The sequence below is a fragment of the Ramularia collo-cygni genome (assembly GCF_900074925.1).
Source record: "Ramularia collo-cygni strain URUG2 genome assembly, contig: RCC_scaffold04, whole genome shotgun sequence".
In the NCBI taxonomy this organism is placed as follows: domain Eukaryota; kingdom Fungi; phylum Ascomycota; class Dothideomycetes; order Mycosphaerellales; family Mycosphaerellaceae; genus Ramularia; species Ramularia collo-cygni.
Genome location: NW_019716258.1, coordinates 160380 through 181193, shown reverse-complemented (window position 1 = coordinate 181193; position 20814 = coordinate 160380). Strand labels below are relative to the sequence as shown.

General features: G+C 53.3%; 8 protein-coding genes; 5 read left to right on the top strand and 3 right to left on the bottom strand.

The window, feature by feature from the left end:
* Positions 1-11: 11 nt before the first annotated feature.
* RCC_03202 (related to phospholipase C) lies at positions 12-1909 on the bottom strand (the record flags this gene model as incomplete). XM_023768493.1 has 2 exons in its annotated part: positions 12-1089; positions 1245-1909. 2 exons carry the CDS (start codon positions 1907-1909, stop codon positions 12-14), a joined length of 1743 nt encoding a protein of 580 aa, XP_023624261.1.
* Positions 1910-2474: 565 nt separating this feature from the next.
* Positions 2475-4220, top strand: RCC_03201 (related to cecr1 protein; the record flags this gene model as incomplete). The annotated part of the gene is made up of 1 exon (XM_023768492.1): positions 2475-4220. The coding sequence occupies one exon, from the start codon at positions 2475-2477 to the stop codon at positions 4218-4220; it is 1746 nt and encodes a 581-aa protein (XP_023624260.1).
* An 826-nt stretch (positions 4221-5046) lies between these two features.
* On the top strand, positions 5047-5496 carry RCC_03200 (uncharacterized protein; the record flags this gene model as incomplete). Its single annotated transcript, XM_023768491.1, has 1 exon — positions 5047-5496. One exon carries the CDS (start codon positions 5047-5049, stop codon positions 5494-5496), a length of 450 nt encoding a protein of 149 aa, XP_023624259.1.
* A 102-nt stretch (positions 5497-5598) lies between these two features.
* Positions 5599-6797, bottom strand: RCC_03199 (related to MNI1 Putative S-adenosylmethionine-dependent methyltransferase of the seven beta-strand family; the record flags this gene model as incomplete). XM_023768490.1 has 3 exons in its annotated part: positions 5599-6210; positions 6262-6558; positions 6663-6797. The coding sequence occupies 3 exons, from the start codon at positions 6795-6797 to the stop codon at positions 5599-5601; spliced, it is 1044 nt and encodes a 347-aa protein (XP_023624258.1).
* A 606-nt stretch (positions 6798-7403) lies between these two features.
* Positions 7404-8516, top strand: RCC_03198 (related to reductases; the record flags this gene model as incomplete). XM_023768489.1 has 2 exons in its annotated part: positions 7404-7594; positions 7655-8516. The coding sequence occupies 2 exons, from the start codon at positions 7404-7406 to the stop codon at positions 8514-8516; spliced, it is 1053 nt and encodes a 350-aa protein (XP_023624257.1).
* A 422-nt stretch (positions 8517-8938) lies between these two features.
* Positions 8939-10621, bottom strand: RCC_03197 (uncharacterized protein; the record flags this gene model as incomplete). Its single annotated transcript, XM_023768488.1, has 1 exon — positions 8939-10621. The coding sequence occupies one exon, from the start codon at positions 10619-10621 to the stop codon at positions 8939-8941; it is 1683 nt and encodes a 560-aa protein (XP_023624256.1).
* Positions 10622-11753: 1132 nt separating this feature from the next.
* Positions 11754-12971, top strand: RCC_03196 (uncharacterized protein; the record flags this gene model as incomplete). XM_023768487.1 has 2 exons in its annotated part: positions 11754-11995; positions 12068-12971. 2 exons carry the CDS (start codon positions 11754-11756, stop codon positions 12969-12971), a joined length of 1146 nt encoding a protein of 381 aa, XP_023624255.1.
* A 4124-nt stretch (positions 12972-17095) lies between these two features.
* Positions 17096-20519, top strand: RCC_03195 (related to ser/thr protein kinase KIN4; the record flags this gene model as incomplete). XM_023768486.1 has 2 exons in its annotated part: positions 17096-18562; positions 18612-20519. 2 exons carry the CDS (start codon positions 17096-17098, stop codon positions 20517-20519), a joined length of 3375 nt encoding a protein of 1124 aa, XP_023624254.1.
* Positions 20520-20814: the final 295 nt, after the last annotated feature.

The following is a 20814-nucleotide window of genomic DNA, read 5'->3' as shown; positions in this document are numbered from 1 at the left end:
CAATTGATCCCTCACGCGTCGCTGATCTGGAACTCGACCAACAGAGTACAGTGCGTCTCCCTCCCCTTAAGATCCAAAAGCCTGATGAACGACCAGCCATTGACAAGGTACAGTAACCGCACTGCAGAGACTGCAAACACGGGATTCCGTGCCCATGAATCATCGCTCTTGATCAGGATCCGAAGAAAGGTCAACTCGTTGTCCTCATACTCCCACTCCAAAGTCTCGTTCCATATCGGATCCGTGTTGGGCGGATTCTCGCCCTTGTGGAGAAGTCCCAATTTGTGCTGATGATAACCACTCGTCTTCTTCTTCGGTGGCTTGCTCTCCACATCATCTGGGTGAACCAGGCTGCAGGTCACATACGGCTTGACATCGTCGGCCTCCCGGTCCTTTGGAATGGGAAGGTTGGATGCTCCAGCTACGCGGAGTCGAAGCTTCTTCTTCTGGCCGCTGCCCAGAATTCCATTGCCTCCAGCACGCAGAGGAGCAGGCTTTAGGACGAACCCGTCTGACCCAGCAAACAACGCTTCGTTCAATTGCATGCTGGCATCGAATGTTTGAGCGTTGAGAGCACAGATCTGCGCACCGATTCCCCAGAAGGGCACAGGGTTCAAATTCTTGCTGGTTATGCGGGTACCCTTGGGATATACACGCATCAAGTGTTGAGCATTGTGTTTTCCAATTTTGTCGCTGTACTTTGACACGAGTGGAAGTAGCCCAGACTCGCTCACATTGATCAAGTGATTGTTCGGTCTGTCCTCGAGTTCGCTTTCGAACCAGGARTTGTTCGCAGGCTTCACAGATTGAGCGTAAACTCCCAGCTTCGCAAGTTCCGGAATGATGATCCCCTGTGGGCATTCCTCTTTCTTCTTCCGATACGCTTCGCGGTCTTCCTTGGCCTCTTCGGACTCATCGGCCTCTGAGTCGTCGTCGGAGTCCGCCTCGTTTGGCAGATGATACTCTACTATAACGGCGATCTTCGAGGCCAGCTCAACCAAGTGCACATGCTCGCCAGTTCCCTGTTCCTCTCGCGATCCTTCATCTCTCACGCGTTCGCTCAACAACCGATCGCCCCACACCTCTTTCCTTTGGTACGTGTCAGTATATATTGATACTTAAATACTGAAGACAGCTTCCTCCAAAGCATGTCCAAGATGGGCTGTCTTCAAGACCCAGCTGTATACGATGCCTTTTCTTTGGCAGATTGCCGAAGTCAGGAAGAATCAAGTGTATGCACTTACATAATGTTTACAAGTCTCAATTGGCCATGGTCGCCGCAATGGTTCTCCAAGGAGAGTAGGATAGGAGCGGCCTGATAACCAGATTCCAACACGGGCTCGGCCATCTCTCGGTCGTACACATCTCGAATTGTCTCGCAAACATTGCGGAACGGAATGCTAGAAGTCAGGGTGTAGCCATGTGTGACTTTTGGTTCTTCCGGACTGTCATCGTTGTCCCAGGCATCGATTTCTACACAGCGCAACCCGGCTTTCAACGCCGCCTCGTAAGCCACCGCGGAACTGGACCCATAGAGCTGATGTGCCATGAGATATGTATTGTGGCTTGAGCTGATGAAGTATTCCGTAAGAGGACGGCCACGATCCGTTAGCGCTCTTGGGATGTTGATATGAGGACGATCGAGCAGTTCTTTCAGCGCACCTGTACTCTTCTCGGAGAGCAGGTCACTTTCGTCCAGCGTCAAGATCTTCTCCTCCAAGATGTACCTCTTGATAGCTCGGCTTACACGGAGTTCTTCTTTCGTGATCTGGCTCACTCGAGCACCATGACCACCTCCGCCCACCGAGTATGAGTCGGTGGCTTCTCCGACGTCGTCTTCATCTCTGCCGGGTTTGGCAAATGGATTGAGCTTAGAAAACTTGGATGTGATATTGTTAACGGCCTCCATGATGTAGATATCGTTTGCCGGCAGATGAAATAGATGTATGTAGGTTGTCTTCAGCTGAGGGAAGCGTGCCTCTATTCCTTCTCTCCTCACTCATGCCAAGCCTGCGTGTACGTCAAAGAACCCAAACTCCACCTTGGCGGTGGCCATTTCTCCATGGCTCAAACGAGCAGGAAAGCGATCACAGATACGATCCGATCCGATAGGGATTATGACATGCTGATCAACTTTCCCCTCGAAACTTTGACAATGCGAAGACAACTCGAGGTTTCGCAATAGGCAAGAGGTCGTTGTTCGGAAGAAATGCGGTAGTTCTATCCCCACCGTCCCACCAATAAACTTTACCAGGCTTTGCCCGCGGTTGGGCCAAGATAAGGTAACCTTGGAAGGTATCCAGGCCAGGCGATCTCCGTGCATCGACTCAGTTACATGTACCACTCAAGACCGACACCGAAACAGCGAGACCGATAGCTATCAAAGACAGGAAAAGTTGAGAAGAAGGCTTTTGCATGGTCTGAAATCGCCTACACATCTCTTTTCGCCCCTCGTCGGAGGCCTCTTCAATACTATGGAGTCAACCCAGCCCGAGCAGAACAGCGACGAGGAATGGGCACAGCGAGAAGGTCTGCCGAACATCCAGAGTCCATTCATCCAGAAATACTTGGATGGACGAGATGCACTGGTTGCGCAAGAAAAGCAGCAACGTAGCGATCATGCCTTTCGCGAAACACTCTCTGGTATGGCCAGGGAAGCCTCCGCCATTGTATCCGCCATCCGTTTTGAGGAACAGCAAACACTATGGGAGCCGAGTCTAGAAGATGCGCTGGCCAAAGATGGCAAAGGTGTAATTTATCCTGGAATGATGTTCTCGCTCGCCAAGTCGCGCATGGAGCAGAGCAAGCTCTGGCAAATCGTGAAGAAGATGCCGAAAGGAGCGCTTCTGCATTGCCATTTGGATGCCATGGGAGACCTAGACTGGCTCGCAGAGACTGCATTTACAACGCCAGGAATCTGTATTCTTTCCGAACAAGCCCTTTCCACACCGGAGGCACGGAGGGACCTACCCTTCATCTTCCGCTTCGCACAACCGTCGTCAGCGTCAGAGGGTGACCACATCTGGCTGGAGACGTACAAGAGCAACGACTTGATCCCCATCGCCAAAGCTGCTGAAAATTTCCCAGATGGAGGCAAAGAGGGCTTCATCAAGTGGTTCAAATCTCGCGTCTCCATCACCCCAGAGGAATCAATCTCTCACCACACTGGCCCCCACGCCATTTGGAAGAAGTTTATTTCATGTTTCCGCATTCTTGCAAGCTTACACCGCTATGAGCCAATCTTCAAGGCTTTCATCCGGAATATGCTCAAACAGCTAAACGAGGACGGTGTGCGCTGGGTTGACATTCGCACCGACTTCTTAGCGCCATTCTACCGCGAAGGAACTGAAAAGCCCGACGAAGACCACTTCAACATGCTCGTAGCACTAGAGGATGAAATCGAAAAGTTCAAGGCCTCGGAGGATGGCAAGGGCTTCTGGGGCGCAAGGCTGATTTGGACAACCATCCGGCATGGTAGTCCCCGTGAGATCATCGCAGACATGAAGAACTGCATTGCAATGAAGGTTGAATTTCCTGACCTTCTGGGTGGTTATGACTTGGTGGGCCAGGAAGATCTAGGACGCCCGTTGGCCGACCTTGTACCCGAACTATTCTGGTTTAAGAAGGCATGTGCTCAAGAGGGTGTTGACATCCCATTCTTCTTCCACGCCGGCGAGACTCTGGGTGATGGTGATGCTGTGGATGAAAACGTGTTTGATGCAATCTTGCTTGGAACCCGACGCATGGGCCACGGATTCTCACTTATCAAGCACCCTCTACTATGCGATATGGTCAAGGAGAAGAAGATCCTCATCGAAAGCTGTCCCGTCAGTAATGAAGTCCTTCGCTTTGCGAGTAGCATCATGGCCAATCCTCTCCCTTCTCTGCTTGCCCGAGGCGTGCCATGCTCGCTTTCAAATGACGACCCGGCCATCCTCGGCCAAGGTTCCAATGGCATGACACATGATTTCTGGCAGGCTCTACAAGGTTGGGAAAATCTTGGATTGGAAGGACTTGGAAGCCTGGCTGAAAACAGTGTTCGATGGGCCAATTTTGAAGAATGCACAGCCAAGGAATGGAACCAATCTATCAAAGACGGGGCATTTGGGAAGGGTGTGCGAGCGTTGAGGATGAAAGAGTGGTCGCAAGAATTCGAAGAGTTCTGCGCCTGGGTCGTCTTGACATATGGGCCCGAGCACGACATCAATACACTGGATTGAGAGTGTGCCCGTTTGGGGTGCGGCGCATGATACACCGGGCTGGAAAAGTAACGAACGGCGCGGAAAGTCGATACACAACGAACCTAAAATACTTGAATGCGGACTCATGAGTACTATTGACGAGCGTGCTGCTTAAATTTTCTCCCTCTATCACTACTAGAGAGTCCTGATGATATGCTTTCGCCGTCTTGGTCAAGACTCAAGTGACATTGCCGTGGCCCTCGTTACACGACAGCTGTGAAACGAGGCGTATTCGGCTCAAACGGTAAATGCGTCCGAGATAGAAAGGCATCACGTCCAAGCGATTGCAGTGCCTTTCATCCATCATCAGCAGGCCTTGGTCTTCCGGCTGACACCACTTATCTATGTTGACCAATGCGGAAGATGTTACACGACAGAAACTGAGCGTACGCTTAGCGATGAGTTCTCACCAAGCTTTGAATCGCTGAGACATCAACCTCCATCCGCGTTCATCGCGATGCCCAGCTTCTGGACAGCCGGTTCGCTTGCCTTGTTGGTCGCGTTTGGTGTCGCCCAGAACAACACGGTCGTCACACTCTACGATGGAGCCAACTGCTCAGCAGAAGCATCGCAGTATGTATGGGAGCCTGGCGCTCAAGATGCCACTTCGGATGGAGGTAATTGCGTAGAGACATTACCGGCCACTGCTTTGAGTTTGAGATTCTCGAAATTTCAGCCAGGGTGCACAGGTACATGGCTCTCGCACCATTGCAGTCGACAAGTCTAACAAGTAGTAGCGACAGTATACTCGGACGTATATTGTAGCAATGACGCTATCCTTGCTGAGTTGGACCGTTGTGCTGACATGAGCTCTTCTTTGAGAATCCGTTCCTTCAGCATCGACGGTTGCGATATTCCCTTCTCCGAGTCTGGGAACACGTCGAGCATCACAACAACTTCCGCAAACGAACCGAATACTGGGCTTTCGTCTGCAACGATAGGCGGAATTGCTGCTGGCATCACTTGCGGTGTGGCCTTGATTGCAGCCGCGATATTTGCATATTGGTTCAGGCGGCGGCGCCTGAGAGCCACGCCTTCCGTCTCGGCAGATAGCCACGGTCATCCACCAAATCAGCCAGCAGAGCTTCTTGGAGAGCAGATCTTCGAGCTCAGCTCTCCGCGGGGATTGGAAATGCCAGCTGCAAAGGAGAAGCAGGAGATGGCTACGAAGTCAAGCGTAGCCGAGTTACGCTCGAAGAGCTCGGTTCGAATCGTCTTGCCGCAGGAGCTTGAAGGAGACCACCCCCAGACATGATTAGGGTGTATAGTCGCCAAAGCACCCAACGCATCGCGTGGTCGTGGCCTCCAAGCTATCACCTGCGGACGGAATGTGAAATAGATCAAGGACTCGTCCTCATCAAAACATCTGAACCTCGACCAATGCTCGACCTACGCCACCATTCATTCCAGAGACCCCATGATTCTCGATCTCGTAAGCCACTGCTCCCCTTTCCCGGCAAGCCTCTTTCAAGCCATCGACCGAGCCTCCGACGCCAAAGTACATTCGTTTCGCCGCGATCATCGCTTTGGCCATCTTGACCCGTGAGAGCAGCAGTATGAGCAGATCCACAAAGGCGTCCGTTGATGCTGGACTATAGATGGTTTCTGCAGCGAGGACCACAAATCCCCCATCGGGCGCCGACTCTGGGATCAATTTGGCCAAGGCAGATGACCACGGTCCAGATAAGAAATTGAGCTTGATATTCCTGGCCAAGAGGTCTGCTATGAATCGTTTGATGAGGTCGGCGGTGACCTCAAGATCTTGATCTTCGCTGTTATTAGCAGAATCCGGGTTTGGGTAGCCACTGTTCTCAGTACAAGCAGCCCAGGTGAGAAGAACGTTGGGTATTGTGACCAGCCGCAAGACCTCCTCATTGAAATCCGCGAACGTGAAAGTCAAGCCTTCCATGTTGTTCAAAAGTGCATGCTGAAACAGGGTGAGGCTGGGCAATGCCGTTCCACATCCCAACTATGCGTGCGTCAGTCGGYAATCAGTATTCATGGGAGGATAGTAGCTTACCTCAACGATCTGATCGCATTGCGTCAGCTCATCAATGTCTTTGCGTGGACCTCTGTCCAACAGCAGGCTCGCAAGATCGATCGAACATTCCCACGTCTTGAAACCACCTTCATAAATGCCTGAGCGAAGATCAGATTTATCGATCTGCTCCACCACGCGATCGTTGTCCGCCGAGATGTCTTGGAGTAGTTGGAGTTTTATGTCAAAAAGTTCGCGGCGCGGTAGGGAAACACACTTTCCCATTGGTGAGGCAATGCGAATCGTACTGTAGCTCAGTCTTTCCGGCAAGTGTGCAAGCTGCCGGTCGTCAGTGAAAAGTCACGAACGACGGCTCGGTCAAGTCTCGTGGTGACGACTGTGTATGGAAGTATCGCATGCGAAGCGACGAATACTTCACCTACCAAATCTTCCAATTTGTGCATGGCTGCTGGAATCTCCGGCCCATCGACTGCAGCGGAGTCCCGCACATCGTGCAGTGGGACGGCTTCATCGTCATCGCTTCCAACATCGGCTGTGAAGCCGAATTGAAAAGACATGAAAGATTTGTGATCCAAGGTCACTCTTATGAAATGTGATGAGGATGTAAAGTTTTTAGAGTTGGCGTCCACCAAAAGCTACCTTACGTAGTTCCGGCATTGCCAAGACATTGAATGCAACGGATCTTTTGTCCCGCAACTTTGTAACTCTGCATCAACATGTCAGTAACTACTGTAAGTGCTGGAACATGCCAAGTCTGCGGACAAACGCGAAAGGCTCGAATGCACAGTCATCTGCTGATCGATCTCATCTACATCTATCCTGTCTGCTCGTGGTGTGATGCGTCATGCCACGTGCAGTTCCTGTCAACGAATGACATTGGCACTCCATGGACGAGGTGAGATGAATTGCATGTGGGTCTGCTGAACATCACCGTTAAGTCCGCTTGAAGCCGGCGCGTGTAGAAACCGGCGTGCTTTTGCAAGAGCATCAGCGTGTAGGATATATGGACATTGGACGGACTTTACGCGTATAGCAGTAGGCAACGGCGATCTAGGGTTTCCAGGCGCTAATGTCAGCCCGTATAAAGTGTATCTAGGTATCCAACTGCTTTCTGCGCCGCATCAACACTCCGACCATCCACCTTACCAGATCACCCAGCAAAGATGTCTTTCGCCCCTACAACCCCCTATCAACCCTATGCGGCTGCCCATCAAAACATAGCTGGTCCAGATGATGGCCGTCCTACAGCTCTCCAGATTATCAAGGACACGAACGCCGCCGGCACACTCAAGGGTAGAACGATTCTCATCACTGGCTGCAGCTCAGGGATCGGTGTCGAAACTGCACGTGCACTGTACTGACAACCTTTTCATCTTGACTGCGACTTGTTTACCCGCTAATACCGTTCTTGCAGGTACGAGACTGGTGCAAAGCTTTTTCTCACCGCCCGTGATATCCCAAAACTGGAAAAGGTCATCGATGACATCGTATCCAATTCCTCATCCAAAGATACGCCTCGTCCGGAATCAGTAGAGATCCATCTGGATTCATTGGACAGCGTCCGTAAGGGAGCTGAGGACTTCAAGCAGCGCTCAAACGGACAGCTCAACATCCTGATCAACAACGCGGGAGTCATGGCCTGTCCCTATTCAAAGACCAAGGATGGATTCGAAATGCAAGTTGGTGTCAACCATTTCGCTCACTTTCTCCTGTTTCAACTGGTCAAACCACTTCTGCTGAAGTCCGCCGCCGATTCTGGTGTATCCAGTCGTGTCATCAGCGTGTCATCTGCTGGCCACCGCGCAGGGGGTGTACGATTCGATGACATTAACTACACGAAAGACCCTTCGTCCTTCCATAAGTGGGCTGCCTACGGTCAAAGTAAGWCTGCCAACATTTACATGGCATCCTCGATTGAGCGACACTATAGCTCCCAAAACTTACACGCATCGAGTGTTCACCCCGGTGGTATCATGACTGAATTGGGTCGTCACATGGACGAATCGGACTACAAATTCTTGGACATGGACAGTTTTAGGCGCTTTATGAAGTCTCCAGCGCAAGGGGCTGCAACGACCGTTTGGGCCGCCGTGTCTCCTCACTTTGAGGGGAAGAATGGCGGGAGGTACTTGGCCGATGCTGGCGAGCAAGGTCCTGCTCCAAAAGATGCTCCACTTGGTGCCGATGGATATGCGCCTCATATCTACGATGAGGAGGCCGAAGAGAGGCTGTGGAAGTTGAGCTTCGAGGCTGTGGGATTACCCGCCGATGATTAGCACCTTCATCGCAACGACGAACTTAGTGGCATGGCTGCAGGACTGGTCATTTGGGGGATGCATACCATCAAAAGCTGTATTGTAAGACTGGAGGTGAACTCTAAACGTCACATTGTTCTTGTACAAGTTCATGACGAGATCGACTCAGCAAGGATCCCACGAGTACGCTTGGTGTGACATCTAACAATTAGGCCTTGGAAGTGAAGCACATTTCAATCGATGCTGTGAGAGCATTGATTTCGTACCAAACAATGAACAATGGGTATCACAACCGCCATCGACTATCATCTGCAACCTAATCTTTAAATCCGGCGAGAGCCAAACATCTATCACAGCATTCAACACGCGCCTCGCCTTGCTCAAGAAACATACCGCTTCACAAATCCCGATGACGCCGCTCCATGCAACATCGTTACAGCTTCTCAAAGTTCCCTCCCATCGATTTGGCTCCTATCACCAGCTTCTGCCTTCTCGGCAATCTTGGCATAGCTTTCAGCTGCAATATTACGGCCAGCATCTCGCTGGCTCTCCAATCTCTCAATGCCCATATTGATGCTTTCAATGTGCACGGCCAAGGGAACCTTTTCAGACCCTACTGTCGCGGGAACCGCAACCCTCTCCCGTAGATCGTCCAGGCTGTTCGCAATTGCCTGCAGTTTCAATATAGTACTGGTGACATGTCCCCAAGCTGCACGGCGGTTGCGAGTTACAGAATTCAATAGCTCGAGCTGCTGTTGCRGTTTGGCAGTAGAAGCACGGTTACCGCCCAATTTCGTCCACAGCTGGGCGAACAGCTCATCCTGATGTGACTCGGTCTTGACCCCATCGCGATGGACGATGTCAGCGATAACGTCCAGTCGGCCGTCAAGATTCTCGAGGATGTCGCGCAGTACGAAAGCTTCATCGATGAGATTCTGAATCTGCTCCTCAATCGCACCAGTATGGCGCAGGTATTGGTCCAAGAGGACATTCGACGAAAGGCTTACAGGCTGGAAAGGAGCGAAGATGTTGAGGTTCCGGGAGATCCAACCCGAAATGGCGCCCTGGGAAGACTCTTGGGCTGCGACGCCCTCGATAACACTCAGCGTCCAGCGATTCGTGGACAGGATCTTGTCGACGGCACGTCCAATTCGTGAATTGAATTTGCTGAGATCTTCTGAGGCTTGGCGAGCAGTGTCGATGAATCCCCCAAACTCGAAGACCAACTCGTTACGAGAGGGAAGGCTGGAGTATGCGACAAGTTGCTTGAGATCACGGATACCAGACTCGCAACGCTTCATGTCTAACGGGAGATTAACGCCGACTGCCGTGTTCGCAAGAACATCCTGAAAAGCATCTTGTGCAAGTGCCAATTTGTCGTACTCGGCCAAACCCTGCGGTTCTGATCCGCTGGACAGAGGACAGAAAGGGAGACTAGATGTAAATGGCAGGCGGCACACGGGGGAAAGCGCGTTACTGATGCTGTTGGTGAGGAAGCCCGAACCGAAGACCATAGCAGCGAGCAGAAGGTAGAGCAGCAGCAGCCAGCCGAGGAGGGGTTTCAAGTAATGTAGCGAATATCCCACGACATCGGTCACATATCGAAGAAGCGGACGGACGGCACGGCGCCATATCAGAGCAGGATATTGCGATCGCGCCGCTTCGTTGTCGCTGTCGTAGGCKGCATCTTGCTGTTCTCGCAGCCGTGATCCACCTGCACGCCCTGCATCACTCGTCATGCTCCTATCAGCCATGCGATAGCGTGGAGTGCTGGTGCGCTGCCTTTTGCGAATCTCGCCTGCGTCGCTAGTCAAGCTCCGCTGGTTCATGCGAAAGTGCGGCGTGCCGGCTCGTTGCGTTGTTTTGGAGGTGACTCTGTTGCTGAGGCGGCGAGCGGAGCCATCGGRAGAAGATGGCATGACCAGCTCGGACCTGGTRGAAGCTGCAGACCCTCCTGCCCTGCGGCGTGGAGAGTCGGGGTCGCGGTACTGACTTCCCAGTTCGTCCCGCTCGTCATCCTCGCCGTAGATGGGCACATCCTCGCCTCCCTCGCCAGCGAAGTAGCTGTTGTCCACGTCTTCCCATGACTCGGTGAGCTCGGCCTGAGCGCGTCGCGTTCTCGCCATCCCTCTCCTTCTCCTTGCGTTTCGATTCACGGGATGAAATGGTGGGCAAACCGTACACTATCGATGTTGTGAAGCTGTCGTTTGTGTTACTATGATGCCCGTGCCGACTTGAAATATAAAATTAAGGTAGCGACAGATACTTGAGACGAGGTCCCTAACCTACTCTTTGTACGCGAATGGCGAATGACATGTTTAGGCGCCGTCACAMAGCCAGAGTTGTTGGACACATCAGCCTTGTTAGTGACTTAGATAGACGTCACTTTTGGACCCATCGAAAAGCTTGGTACGGCGGCTCGGTACGGCGTGAGAACCACGCTCTCCACATTCCGGAACGGCACTGCCGTCGGACCTCATCGTTCGCAAATCTCGTCCAGCGTTCACCTCATTCTTCATGGCGATTCCAGAACTCCGATTCATCCCAAGCGCGAGGAACAATCTACTGTGCGGGACGTATGAAGTGCCACTATAATGTGCCTTACTCTCCACGCCCCGACCGCTACACGGAATTGATCTCCTAAAGCTCATGAACCTAACATACAGTCTCAATGKACAGTCGGCTGAGACTAGTTGAGAGAGCTGATGGTGTTGACTGCGGCTGTCGAAGCTGCCGACTCGATCCTCGAATGCTCCCTCCGAGCAGATTGCGAGAAGGCAACGATGTGTTATGACAGCTTCGGGCCGAAAGCACAGCATGCAAGTGCTATTCGAGCCCAATCAGACAGATGGTTTGAGCGGCTGGAGCTCTCCAACATCAAGCATGGTTTCTGGGCTACGAAATCCTTAAGTGGCACCTGACTATCACGCTCTCAGTGCAGAGCGATACATTGCACCGAGTCTCTACAGGGATCCTCAGGTCGGTGGCCTGTGAAGTAGAGGGGGGTACAGTATTCAATGCTGGCCCAATGGGTGTCGACGCATCCCCAGCTCCTCGAGCCACCTTCTCCGCATTCTGTACCACCGGCCGGTGTAACGCGAATTGAAGATAATTTGGGATTTCGCCTGGCACAAGTTGCCCTCCCCTAGACGAGGGGCGCAGTGAAAGCCATGCGGCTTATATCTTACCTTGGTCAATTCCCTATCATCGCATAACCATGCCCTTGTTGGCTTACAATTCACGCGCATTCCGCTCAACATGGCCGTGGTTACAGATCCATTCTACGGAGTGCTCACGCTCCAAATGGACTCCGCAACCACCTTTTCACCGAACCCAACCTGCGTACCCGCGATGCCATGTGCTACACCATTTCTCAATCTCAGCGGAGTACCGTCTCAGGATTACACAGTTGCGGTATTTGAGGAAAAGTCGACAAGTCTAGCTTCATGCTCTACGGGCACCGCGTCCTCGGTCCATGCTCTAGTATTTCGGACCATTCCGTAAGTGTCCTGCGTATTATGACGAAACGTCATGGTCCATCTTGTATTCTGATCAAACTTTGCTGCATGTAGCTTCTGGCAGTTCAGCGATCATACCGAGTCTTGCTACAAGACTTTGACAGCTCGTCTCCAGCTCGAAGCAGCAACAGGCTTTGATCTCACCGCTGGTTTCAACAAAGGAGCCTATGCAGTAGCGACGTCGGTGGAATTGGATGCATCCCAGGGCGCGACTGTTGAGTGGATCCGGACGATGCCTCCTAAAATGCAAAGCTTTTTCCTATCGGCGTACCTCCCTCAATTCACCGAGGACTTCACCGTTGAGGTGTTTGCAGCGCCAACAGAGTCAGCTACAATTCCAGGGTACCCTCCCACTGCTCCCGCTGTAGCGATTCCATCCGCCACGGAACCCTTAGCAGCTTCGTCCAAGACCCTGATCGCACATCGGAGCGAAATGTCAACACATCAAGAATCACTCCTCATCAACCTGCGGTCCGGAGATGACAACAGTACCATCTTCGCACTTGTCATCGCGGTCTCGTTTMTGATGCTCTTCGGCGGCGGGTGCATCATCGTGTTCTGTTATACTAGATCTACCAGGTCGCGAAGCAGCGAGACCAGTGGCTCTGTTGGGACGGAGCGCGCAGAGATCGACGAGTCACATTCTATTGCCGCCATAATGTCACAGACGAGCTTCAGAACAGAGCCTGTAAGGTTCCATGGCCCATTCTCGGTGTCAGAGGGAAGTGGCTCACGCCACTCATATCCCTCTGCTCAACGATTTGAGCTGGGCTCCTCGATCAGTAGCGAAAGTAGCAGCGACAGCGATACTGACATGATTGTTCGTTTCAACAATCTCGACAACCCTTTCTCAGACACTGCTGTCATTTCCAGTTTGGCGAGAGAAGCGACTCCAATTCTGTCTATATCGCCAACGCAGACCGAACTACGGCATGAGCGGATGGAAGATGTCAATTGAGACATTCATGAGGCCGAGAGATGGAGAAGTGAAGGCTGCCGGCTCTCCTAGCAATGAACCGACGATCACACTCGCGGACGGGGGAAGCTATGGTAACCAAAATGGGCTGTCTCGGGTATAGTCAAAGCACAACATGTTTAATCGCCACAGGTAGACGGTAACCTTCAACTTTACCGGGTCTCGGGCGCCGTCGTAAGCCGAGAAAGCAGCGGAACGAGAGGAGGGTGGCGAGACTTGCTTGTGCGTTCTGTCCGGACCGCGTGTATCTTGGGCGAACGCGCCCATTTTTGTGCTGTCGAGAGATAGCATGACAGCAGTAAGTAGGACGGTTTAAGCCGATGACGATGTGATTCAGCGGCCCAGCATCTACGTTGATACGAATGGCATTCGAGCTGCTGGAGGAGCCGCACGGTTGGTCCCAATTGCTTGAAGTGCTTGGTACAAACGGATTGGAGGTCGGAAAGCCCACTGTGGCGGCTCCAAATACCCAGACACATATTCTCGGGGTTTGTATGTCCCCCGTACAACACCTTTTGTCATTTGAACGCTGCCAACGGACTTTGGAACTTACTGATCCAAGTGCCTAATGAGGCATGCATGCAGTCGAAGCCGTCCAGGCCGTTTGCATCTTAACACTGCACTGACAGTGAGAATCAAGCCTCACCTTATATCTTGATTGCCGTGTATCACCATCGCAATCACACTGGAGCCGTCGCTTGATCGCAAATGTAGCAAGATTTGGATTTGGTGAACTCTTGCTCTTGTACGACCGCTATCACCCTGAAACAAGAGAGCAAGATACACAAGCACGTCTGTGCTACTGGAATGAAACCTTTCTTGACCGCCGAGCGACTCGAGGAAGAGAGCTAGAAGCAGGAGACCTACTCTGCTGGTCCGATCCCTTATCTCACGCACCGCAGCTCTCAGGCTCGATCTTTGATGCGACTCTTGCAATCGTCTAGTCCAACCGATAACGCCAGTCTTCTGTCGTCACTGCAGCCCTGTTTGACTATATGAAGTCGACTACAGCGACAGCAAACCATTCTCACCACAACTACGTTGCTAAATAATGGCCAGCAGAACCCATGCAGTCTTTGTTGGGACCACAACGGTCTCGTTTCAAGATACTACGTCAGCTGCCTTGACATGGGATCTATCCAGCAGCCCCTCTGGGAGTATTCCAACAGCTATATTATCGGAGAGTGTAGATTCCAAGAACTCAGATGTGCAAAGCAGCAACGAATCGGTGCTCTCTTCTTCATCGAAATCCTCGGATAGTATTGYGAGAACGACCGAACCGTCGCAGTATCTTCCTCAGAGGGTTGACAAGCCCAAGTCCACGAGCTTATCATCAGGACTATACGTATCATTGATAGTCGCAGGTGCTTTGCTTGTCGTCATGGTTGTCGTCGTCGGATTGCTTTCCTGGCGTCGCTTTCGTCAGCAACGCAGGAAAACTGACGGGATAGGGCGAGAGGACTTGCAGTGCGGGTCCACCGGATTTCATACTGGCTCTTGCCCGGGAATTGGGCAATCATCTTTGAAAGGAACCTGGCGTGCTGGAGTGCTGGGCAAATCATACAATAACAGATGCCAGCCGAGCAATAGTGAAGAGGACTTGCATGCTACGAAGCTTAGCCCAAGTCCAGCAGTGGCTATCCGAGATGTGGATCCAGCCGAGCAACGTCCAACGCCGCCAGCGAAGCAGCGGGATCTCTCGTCATCTCCGACGTATCCGTCTCCACGATGCAGCCCCAGGTGTCGAGGCGCAGCAACGCACATACATTTTCCTTCTCCGCCGTTGCTAGAGTTACGGGACTTCTCGCTCATGACCCAGGCACCTGGAAAGTCCTAAGCCAGGTTGAGAGGTTCTTTTGAAACGGGCAAGATCGTCTTGCATTCGCGTGTGGAGCGCTATCAGGGAAGAGCCGGGTCCGATTGTGAGCATCCATGCTTTTGGTAATTTTGATCGAAGAGATCACGGTTTGGAGGGAGCCAACCGAAGACAGGCTTAGGGACGTTGGGCAAGAATATGTGGTCTCGGACACCACAATTGTAACTTGATGGGAGCGGCAAGGATGATTCCTCCATGGAAAGGTGGGGAAACGACGTGCTTGAGATGCGTTCGCAGTCAGCGCAATCAACACCGTAGGCAGTATAACGATGCGCATTACAACCGTGTTCGCCTTGGAGTCCTCGAACAATTCTTGTGCAAGTTCCTACACGTCACTCCGTAGCATCAATGGGCAATTTAGCCCGAGAGTTCGGCGGCCACTGCATTTACGCTGCGAGACACGAGCTTTGTGGCATGAGCTCAGAGAGCCCTCGATGTCTGAGTCGTTTCGTGACACTGTTGGACCGACGTTTCCATGCTACCACGAGCGATACCGATGTGAAAGATCTGCTTCAACAGTACTCTTTTAGTGCAGCATTCCTATAAACCGCGCCTGATCGTCACAGGTCCTCGTGCAATGCCGGATATGCTGGGTGAGAATCGAAACATCCTTCCCGCGCAATCTCAAGGACACATTGCGGATAGATAGCCAGGAAGTTCATGGTCATGGAAGTCATCCGAGTGTGACGTCTGCGGGTTTGCTTTCAGGTGGGAGTGAATATCGGAGCCTGGAAGTTCACATGGAAGCCGTGACATGTCATCTTGTTTCGAATGTACGCCGCTAAGAAGAAGTTTTCCACCGGTTGAGATCCAAGACGAGCATGACCGATCGTCCCAAGTCGGGCATTATTTTTAGCAACGGCGTGTGCTGATATACATACCGCACGACGCAAGGCCACCGCGCGGTCGAGTTGTCTTATATGGGTATAGGTGGAATGGCCGCGGGTCCTCGGAGTGCTCCGGACTGCCTCTCGGAACATCGAAATACCTAGTATTTGTGCGAGGCTAGAGCCTTGCCCGGTGGTGGCCCTTTGATGTTATCTCCCACTTTATCTGCGGCTGACGGGCATCATGGGAAGGAGCATCCTCGTCGCAACGGCTGTCATCATATCTCCATGTTGTTGGCACCCGCGGGACAGCGGACCCATCTAGGAAAGGCGCGGTTTCACGTTCAATCGCAGCGAGTCATCCATGTGTCCCGCTAGAGTCTTGGCTTCTGATCGACGACAAGTAGCGCGTGGGTGAGGCACGCTCCAGCGAAGGACATTCTGTGGGCTAGACGAAGGGCTTAGGAGACTGGCCGTCAATTGCACATGTAGCTGTGAGTGAGCGATCCGCGCACAGAAGTCAACGACGAGCTTGCTTGCTTGCTCTTGTTCGCGCGCGGCTGCCGTGGTCGTGGTCGTGTGGAGCGGCCGAGATGATAGATCGTGTGGAGAGTTCGATCACACGCTAGACCGCCGGGCTTCCTGGACAGACCGGCAGCGATTGCTGCTGTAACTTAGCTGCGCGACTCGCGACTCTTGACGCCCAAGCCGCACAGCGGAGATGGGTGCGTCATCACGGCACCGACAGATTCTGAGATTTGATGTCGCGCATTGAAGTTCATGTGGATCAGATGTTGATGTTGTTGCAGTTAGGCTTTCTTTAAGATTGCCCGGGACCCGCCATAGCGCTAGTTGTTTGGTGAACCGCACTCCACCAGCGGCGTCCTTTGCCTTGAACACACCCGGCTAAGGTATCGATTGACCTCCGAGCTGACGGCGCAGTTGCCGCTTCGTGTTGTTTCTGTCGTTCACGTCCTTCCTCTCCGCACTTGCTCCACGCTCCGCTCCGCTGCCTCACTACGCCCGCGTGGTTGCACCCGGTGCTCCGCCAGAGACAGAGAAGCTGCGACACGACGAGCTTCAGCTTCAGCTCGGCTGCGTTTGGATACTACGCTGAAACTTGCGTCGTTCATTGTGTCAAATACTGTACCTTACCTTACCTTTAATTGATCCACGGCGTGGCCGCCATCGTTCCACGGCCACGAGCCGTTGCAGAACCGCCAATCCGAACCGAGGACGCTCCCTACTGCACGAAGCAATCTTATACCGGACACGCACGCAGACAATCGATCTGCTCGTGCCCGACGCGCCTGCTCTTCAGGAGAGTGGACAAAGCAACCTCGACGGCCACTGCCTGCACGCGGAGCTGGAACCACTGAGACCTTTCGTCTCACACCGCGATCATGTCGCTAGTGCAGCCCCCACAAAATCCGCCGGCGCTGCAACAGTACGTCGGCTCACAGCAGCGCGCCGCTGCCCCTCCACCTTCTTCCGCGTCCGCCGCGACGCCGCCAGCGTCGTCGCGCCGACCGACCGCCCGCACCGACCACAATGCTTCGCTGCCCAACTCGCCGCAGCAGACACAGCACAACTCGGCCATGAATTCTCCACGCGGCCAGTCTAGCACGAGCGCGTCGTCACCGTCCGGTGCGATGAACTCGTCGACTTATACACAGTTCTACCCCGATGCGGCCGCTGCAACGACTCTCCCCATCCGCGCATCGTCCTCACACCAATCATCGACATTCGAGACTCCTGCCGCTTCGTATGACACGCGTGGCTATAATTCCCGATCACAGCCTACACAGACGCCGACCCAGGCAGGATATGGCAGCGGGAGTGACGGCGAGCGGCGGCAAGGGCATCAGTCACCAAGGGAGGATCAGCCGGGTAGCGGACGCAGCCAGCGCAGTCGCAACACACCTTCATCTAGCAGATCTGCCACAGCTATCGGACAGCCGCCCATGGGAACGGATCTGCCGCGCGAAAACAGCGCTGTGATCAATCGAATTGTCGTGGACGACCCGCAGGCCGATTTGGCACGAGAAGAAGCACGCAAAGCTGAAGTGCGCTCAGGGGCGAGTACACAGCCTGCTGAGCCCGCCCCGGTTCAGCGTAGCCGTCAGGAGCATCTCAAGCACGCGTCTTCGCAGAACCGCAAGGAAGTCAAGTTTGGCGACTACATACTCGGACAGACTATTGGCGAAGGCGAGTTCGGCAAGGTCAAGATGGGCTGGAAACGGGATTCCACCGTACAGGTGGCYATCAAGCTGATCAAGAAGGAGACGCTGGCGGGAAACACGGCGCGCCTGCCCAAGATCTACCGCGAGATTCACATTCTCCGTGAGCTAAACCACCCTAACATTGTCCGACTGCACGAATTTGTCGAGACTGAGCGTCACATGGGCATCATTCTCGAGTACGCCTCGGGAGGCGAGCTATTCGACTACATCCTCAACCACCGCTATCTGAAGGACCCCGCAGCGAGACGACTGTTTGCGCAACTAGTCTCCGGCGTTGGATACCTCCACAAGAAGGGCATTGTGCATCGCGATCTCAAGCTGGAGAATCTGCTGCTCGACAGGAATAAGCACATCATCATCACAGATTTCGGCTTTGCCAACACTTTCAACCCTGCGGATGAGCTGGGAGACGAGGTCGAGAATCGCATATCAGACAAAGATTTCATCAAGCGACAAGGGCTGGACAAAATAATACCATGGCGAGATGGGAGAGAGGGCGGTCACCGCCGTGGTGATCTCATGCAAACCTCGTGTGGGAGTCCGTGTTATGCAGCTCCCGAGCTTGTCGTCAGCGATGGGCTGTACACCGGCCGCAAGGTAGACGTGTGGAGCTGCGGAGTCATCTTGGTGAGTACTGAATCTAGTTATCCGTCCACTTCACGCTGACCGAATGTAGTATGCCATGCTGGCCGGATATCTACCTTTCGACGACGACCCTGCGAACCCAGAGGGTGACAACATTAATCTTTTGTACAAGTACATCGTCAGCACGCCGCTCACGTTTCCCGAATACGTTACACCGCACGCGAGAGATCTCCTCAGGCGGATACTGGTCCCAGATCCAAGAAGAAGAGCCGATCTCTTCGAGGTTGCCCGGCACAGCTGGCTGAGCGAGTACACCAACGTTGTTGGTTTCATTGGAAGTCGTGTCAAGAGTGATAACAACAACACCATTCAGGACGGGGAAGAGACGCCACTCGGACGAAGCTCTTCCGTCCGGGAGCCGACCAGCAGAGGCCCTRCTGATCGATCATCTGTGGCAGTGTCAAAACATGCTGGCACCGCGAGTGTCGGTGGAGATGACGCCAGCGATATTCGCAAGCAGCAAAGAGATGCAAAGAGACGGACTGTGCAGGTTGAGTATGTCGCACCTAACATGACCACCTCCCGCCACGAAGCTACTCCGGATACCAGTGCACGAAAGCCAGTGCCCGCAAGCGCTTCTTCGGCGACGAAGACAAGGGCAAGGACCGAAGCACAGGGGCCGGTGGAGGTCACTCCAGGCCGCGGACAGGATGGATCTATGCTGCCGCCGTCGAGGCAACAACAGCGTGCTGTTTCTGACTCGACAAACATGTTTGGGACTTCTTCCGGGTCCAACGCATCAAGACCAAATACCAGTGGGGCTTTAGGTGCCGCATCTCGTTTGCCATCACGCGGCAACTCGTACAGTCAGCCTTCCGCYGCTCAGCCAACCACTACCACTGCCCAGGGTCGGATCTCACAGCCAAAGTCAGGACCTGGATATATCATTTCTGGCGGCCCGGTCTCCTCTGAGACTGGTGCTATAGATCCCGTAAACAGGCCAGTCAGCGAACAGGCGCGTACCGGCGGTCAGTTTTCTGTACCGCAAACACCACAGCAACAAGGCAAGCCGTCTGGCCATAAACGCAGCAGCACCCTGGGTAGCCTCGCGGATAAGGTAATGAATCGAAGCAATTCAAGACGTGTCTCACAGCAACAGCAACAGCAAGACGCGGCACAAGCYACCAGTGAAAGGAAAAATCGGAAATACCCGCCCGTCAGCATGAAGAATGCCATGCCAAACGCCGAAGTCGAACAGCCACCGCGTCCGTCTACCGACAGCCGCCGCCCCAGCTTTGGTTTCAACCGGAAGGCTTCCAAGGAACGGGAGCCCAGCMTCTCGGGCAAGCGAGGCTCCAGACGCTTTTCATGGCTGCCAGGCAGTTTGAGCATGGGCAACTTTGCATCAAAAAGGGAACAAGGCTATGATTCGGCAGGTGACGATGGATACCGACCGCCAGGGACGCAGCAGTCACAGCAGTCGCATCAATCTCGATCTGGGCGACCAGCAAGCAATGGCATGATATTTGGCAGGAAACAGTCCGGGAGCCCACTAGGAACTAGTAACAGCACCATTCCTCTCTACCAGGAAGAAGATCGGGAACGGCAGAAGAACCGGCCCGCCACGTCTCAGATGCGATATGACAAGGAGCTGCCGCGGTCCCCTGATGGGTTCGCCGGACCGACAGCTTTTCCTTCGCCGCCTCCAGTGCAGCGAAAACAGTTCCGGGACGATGGATACGGAAACAACCTCATCCGCGACGATCCAGTGGAGAGATTCTACACGCCGAGCCAAGAACCCCAGCCCGACCAATACGTGATTGGTGGTAATGGGGACTGGGAGCACTATGAGCCGGTTCAGCCTCAAAGGAGGGACCAAAGCCTCCGTCCCCACAAACGCATGGGAGATGCGTACGACCACGGGACCGGGGGGAGTTCAAGTGCAACGCGAAGAGTAATGGACTTCTTCCGCAGAAGAGGGAAGGAACGGGAGATGTGATCAGTAGTATATACGTGGTTCGGTGAGCATGGTGGGACGCATTGCTTTGCCTGTTTCATACCCTTAATTCACTAGATGAGCATGGTTTGCATACAGCGTCGGCATAATTCGAAACAATTTGAGGGCCACATTCATGTCGATAAATTATACCAGAGCGGAATATGTTTCTTGCGTCAGTGGGAATGCCATCGTGATGTGACATTAATTCGTGGTTGATGGATCTCTACGTCCCGATGCTCCTCGCTGAGAGGGGCAACTCTTCTCGAGTGAATGCGTGGTTGAGAGGACACTCGAT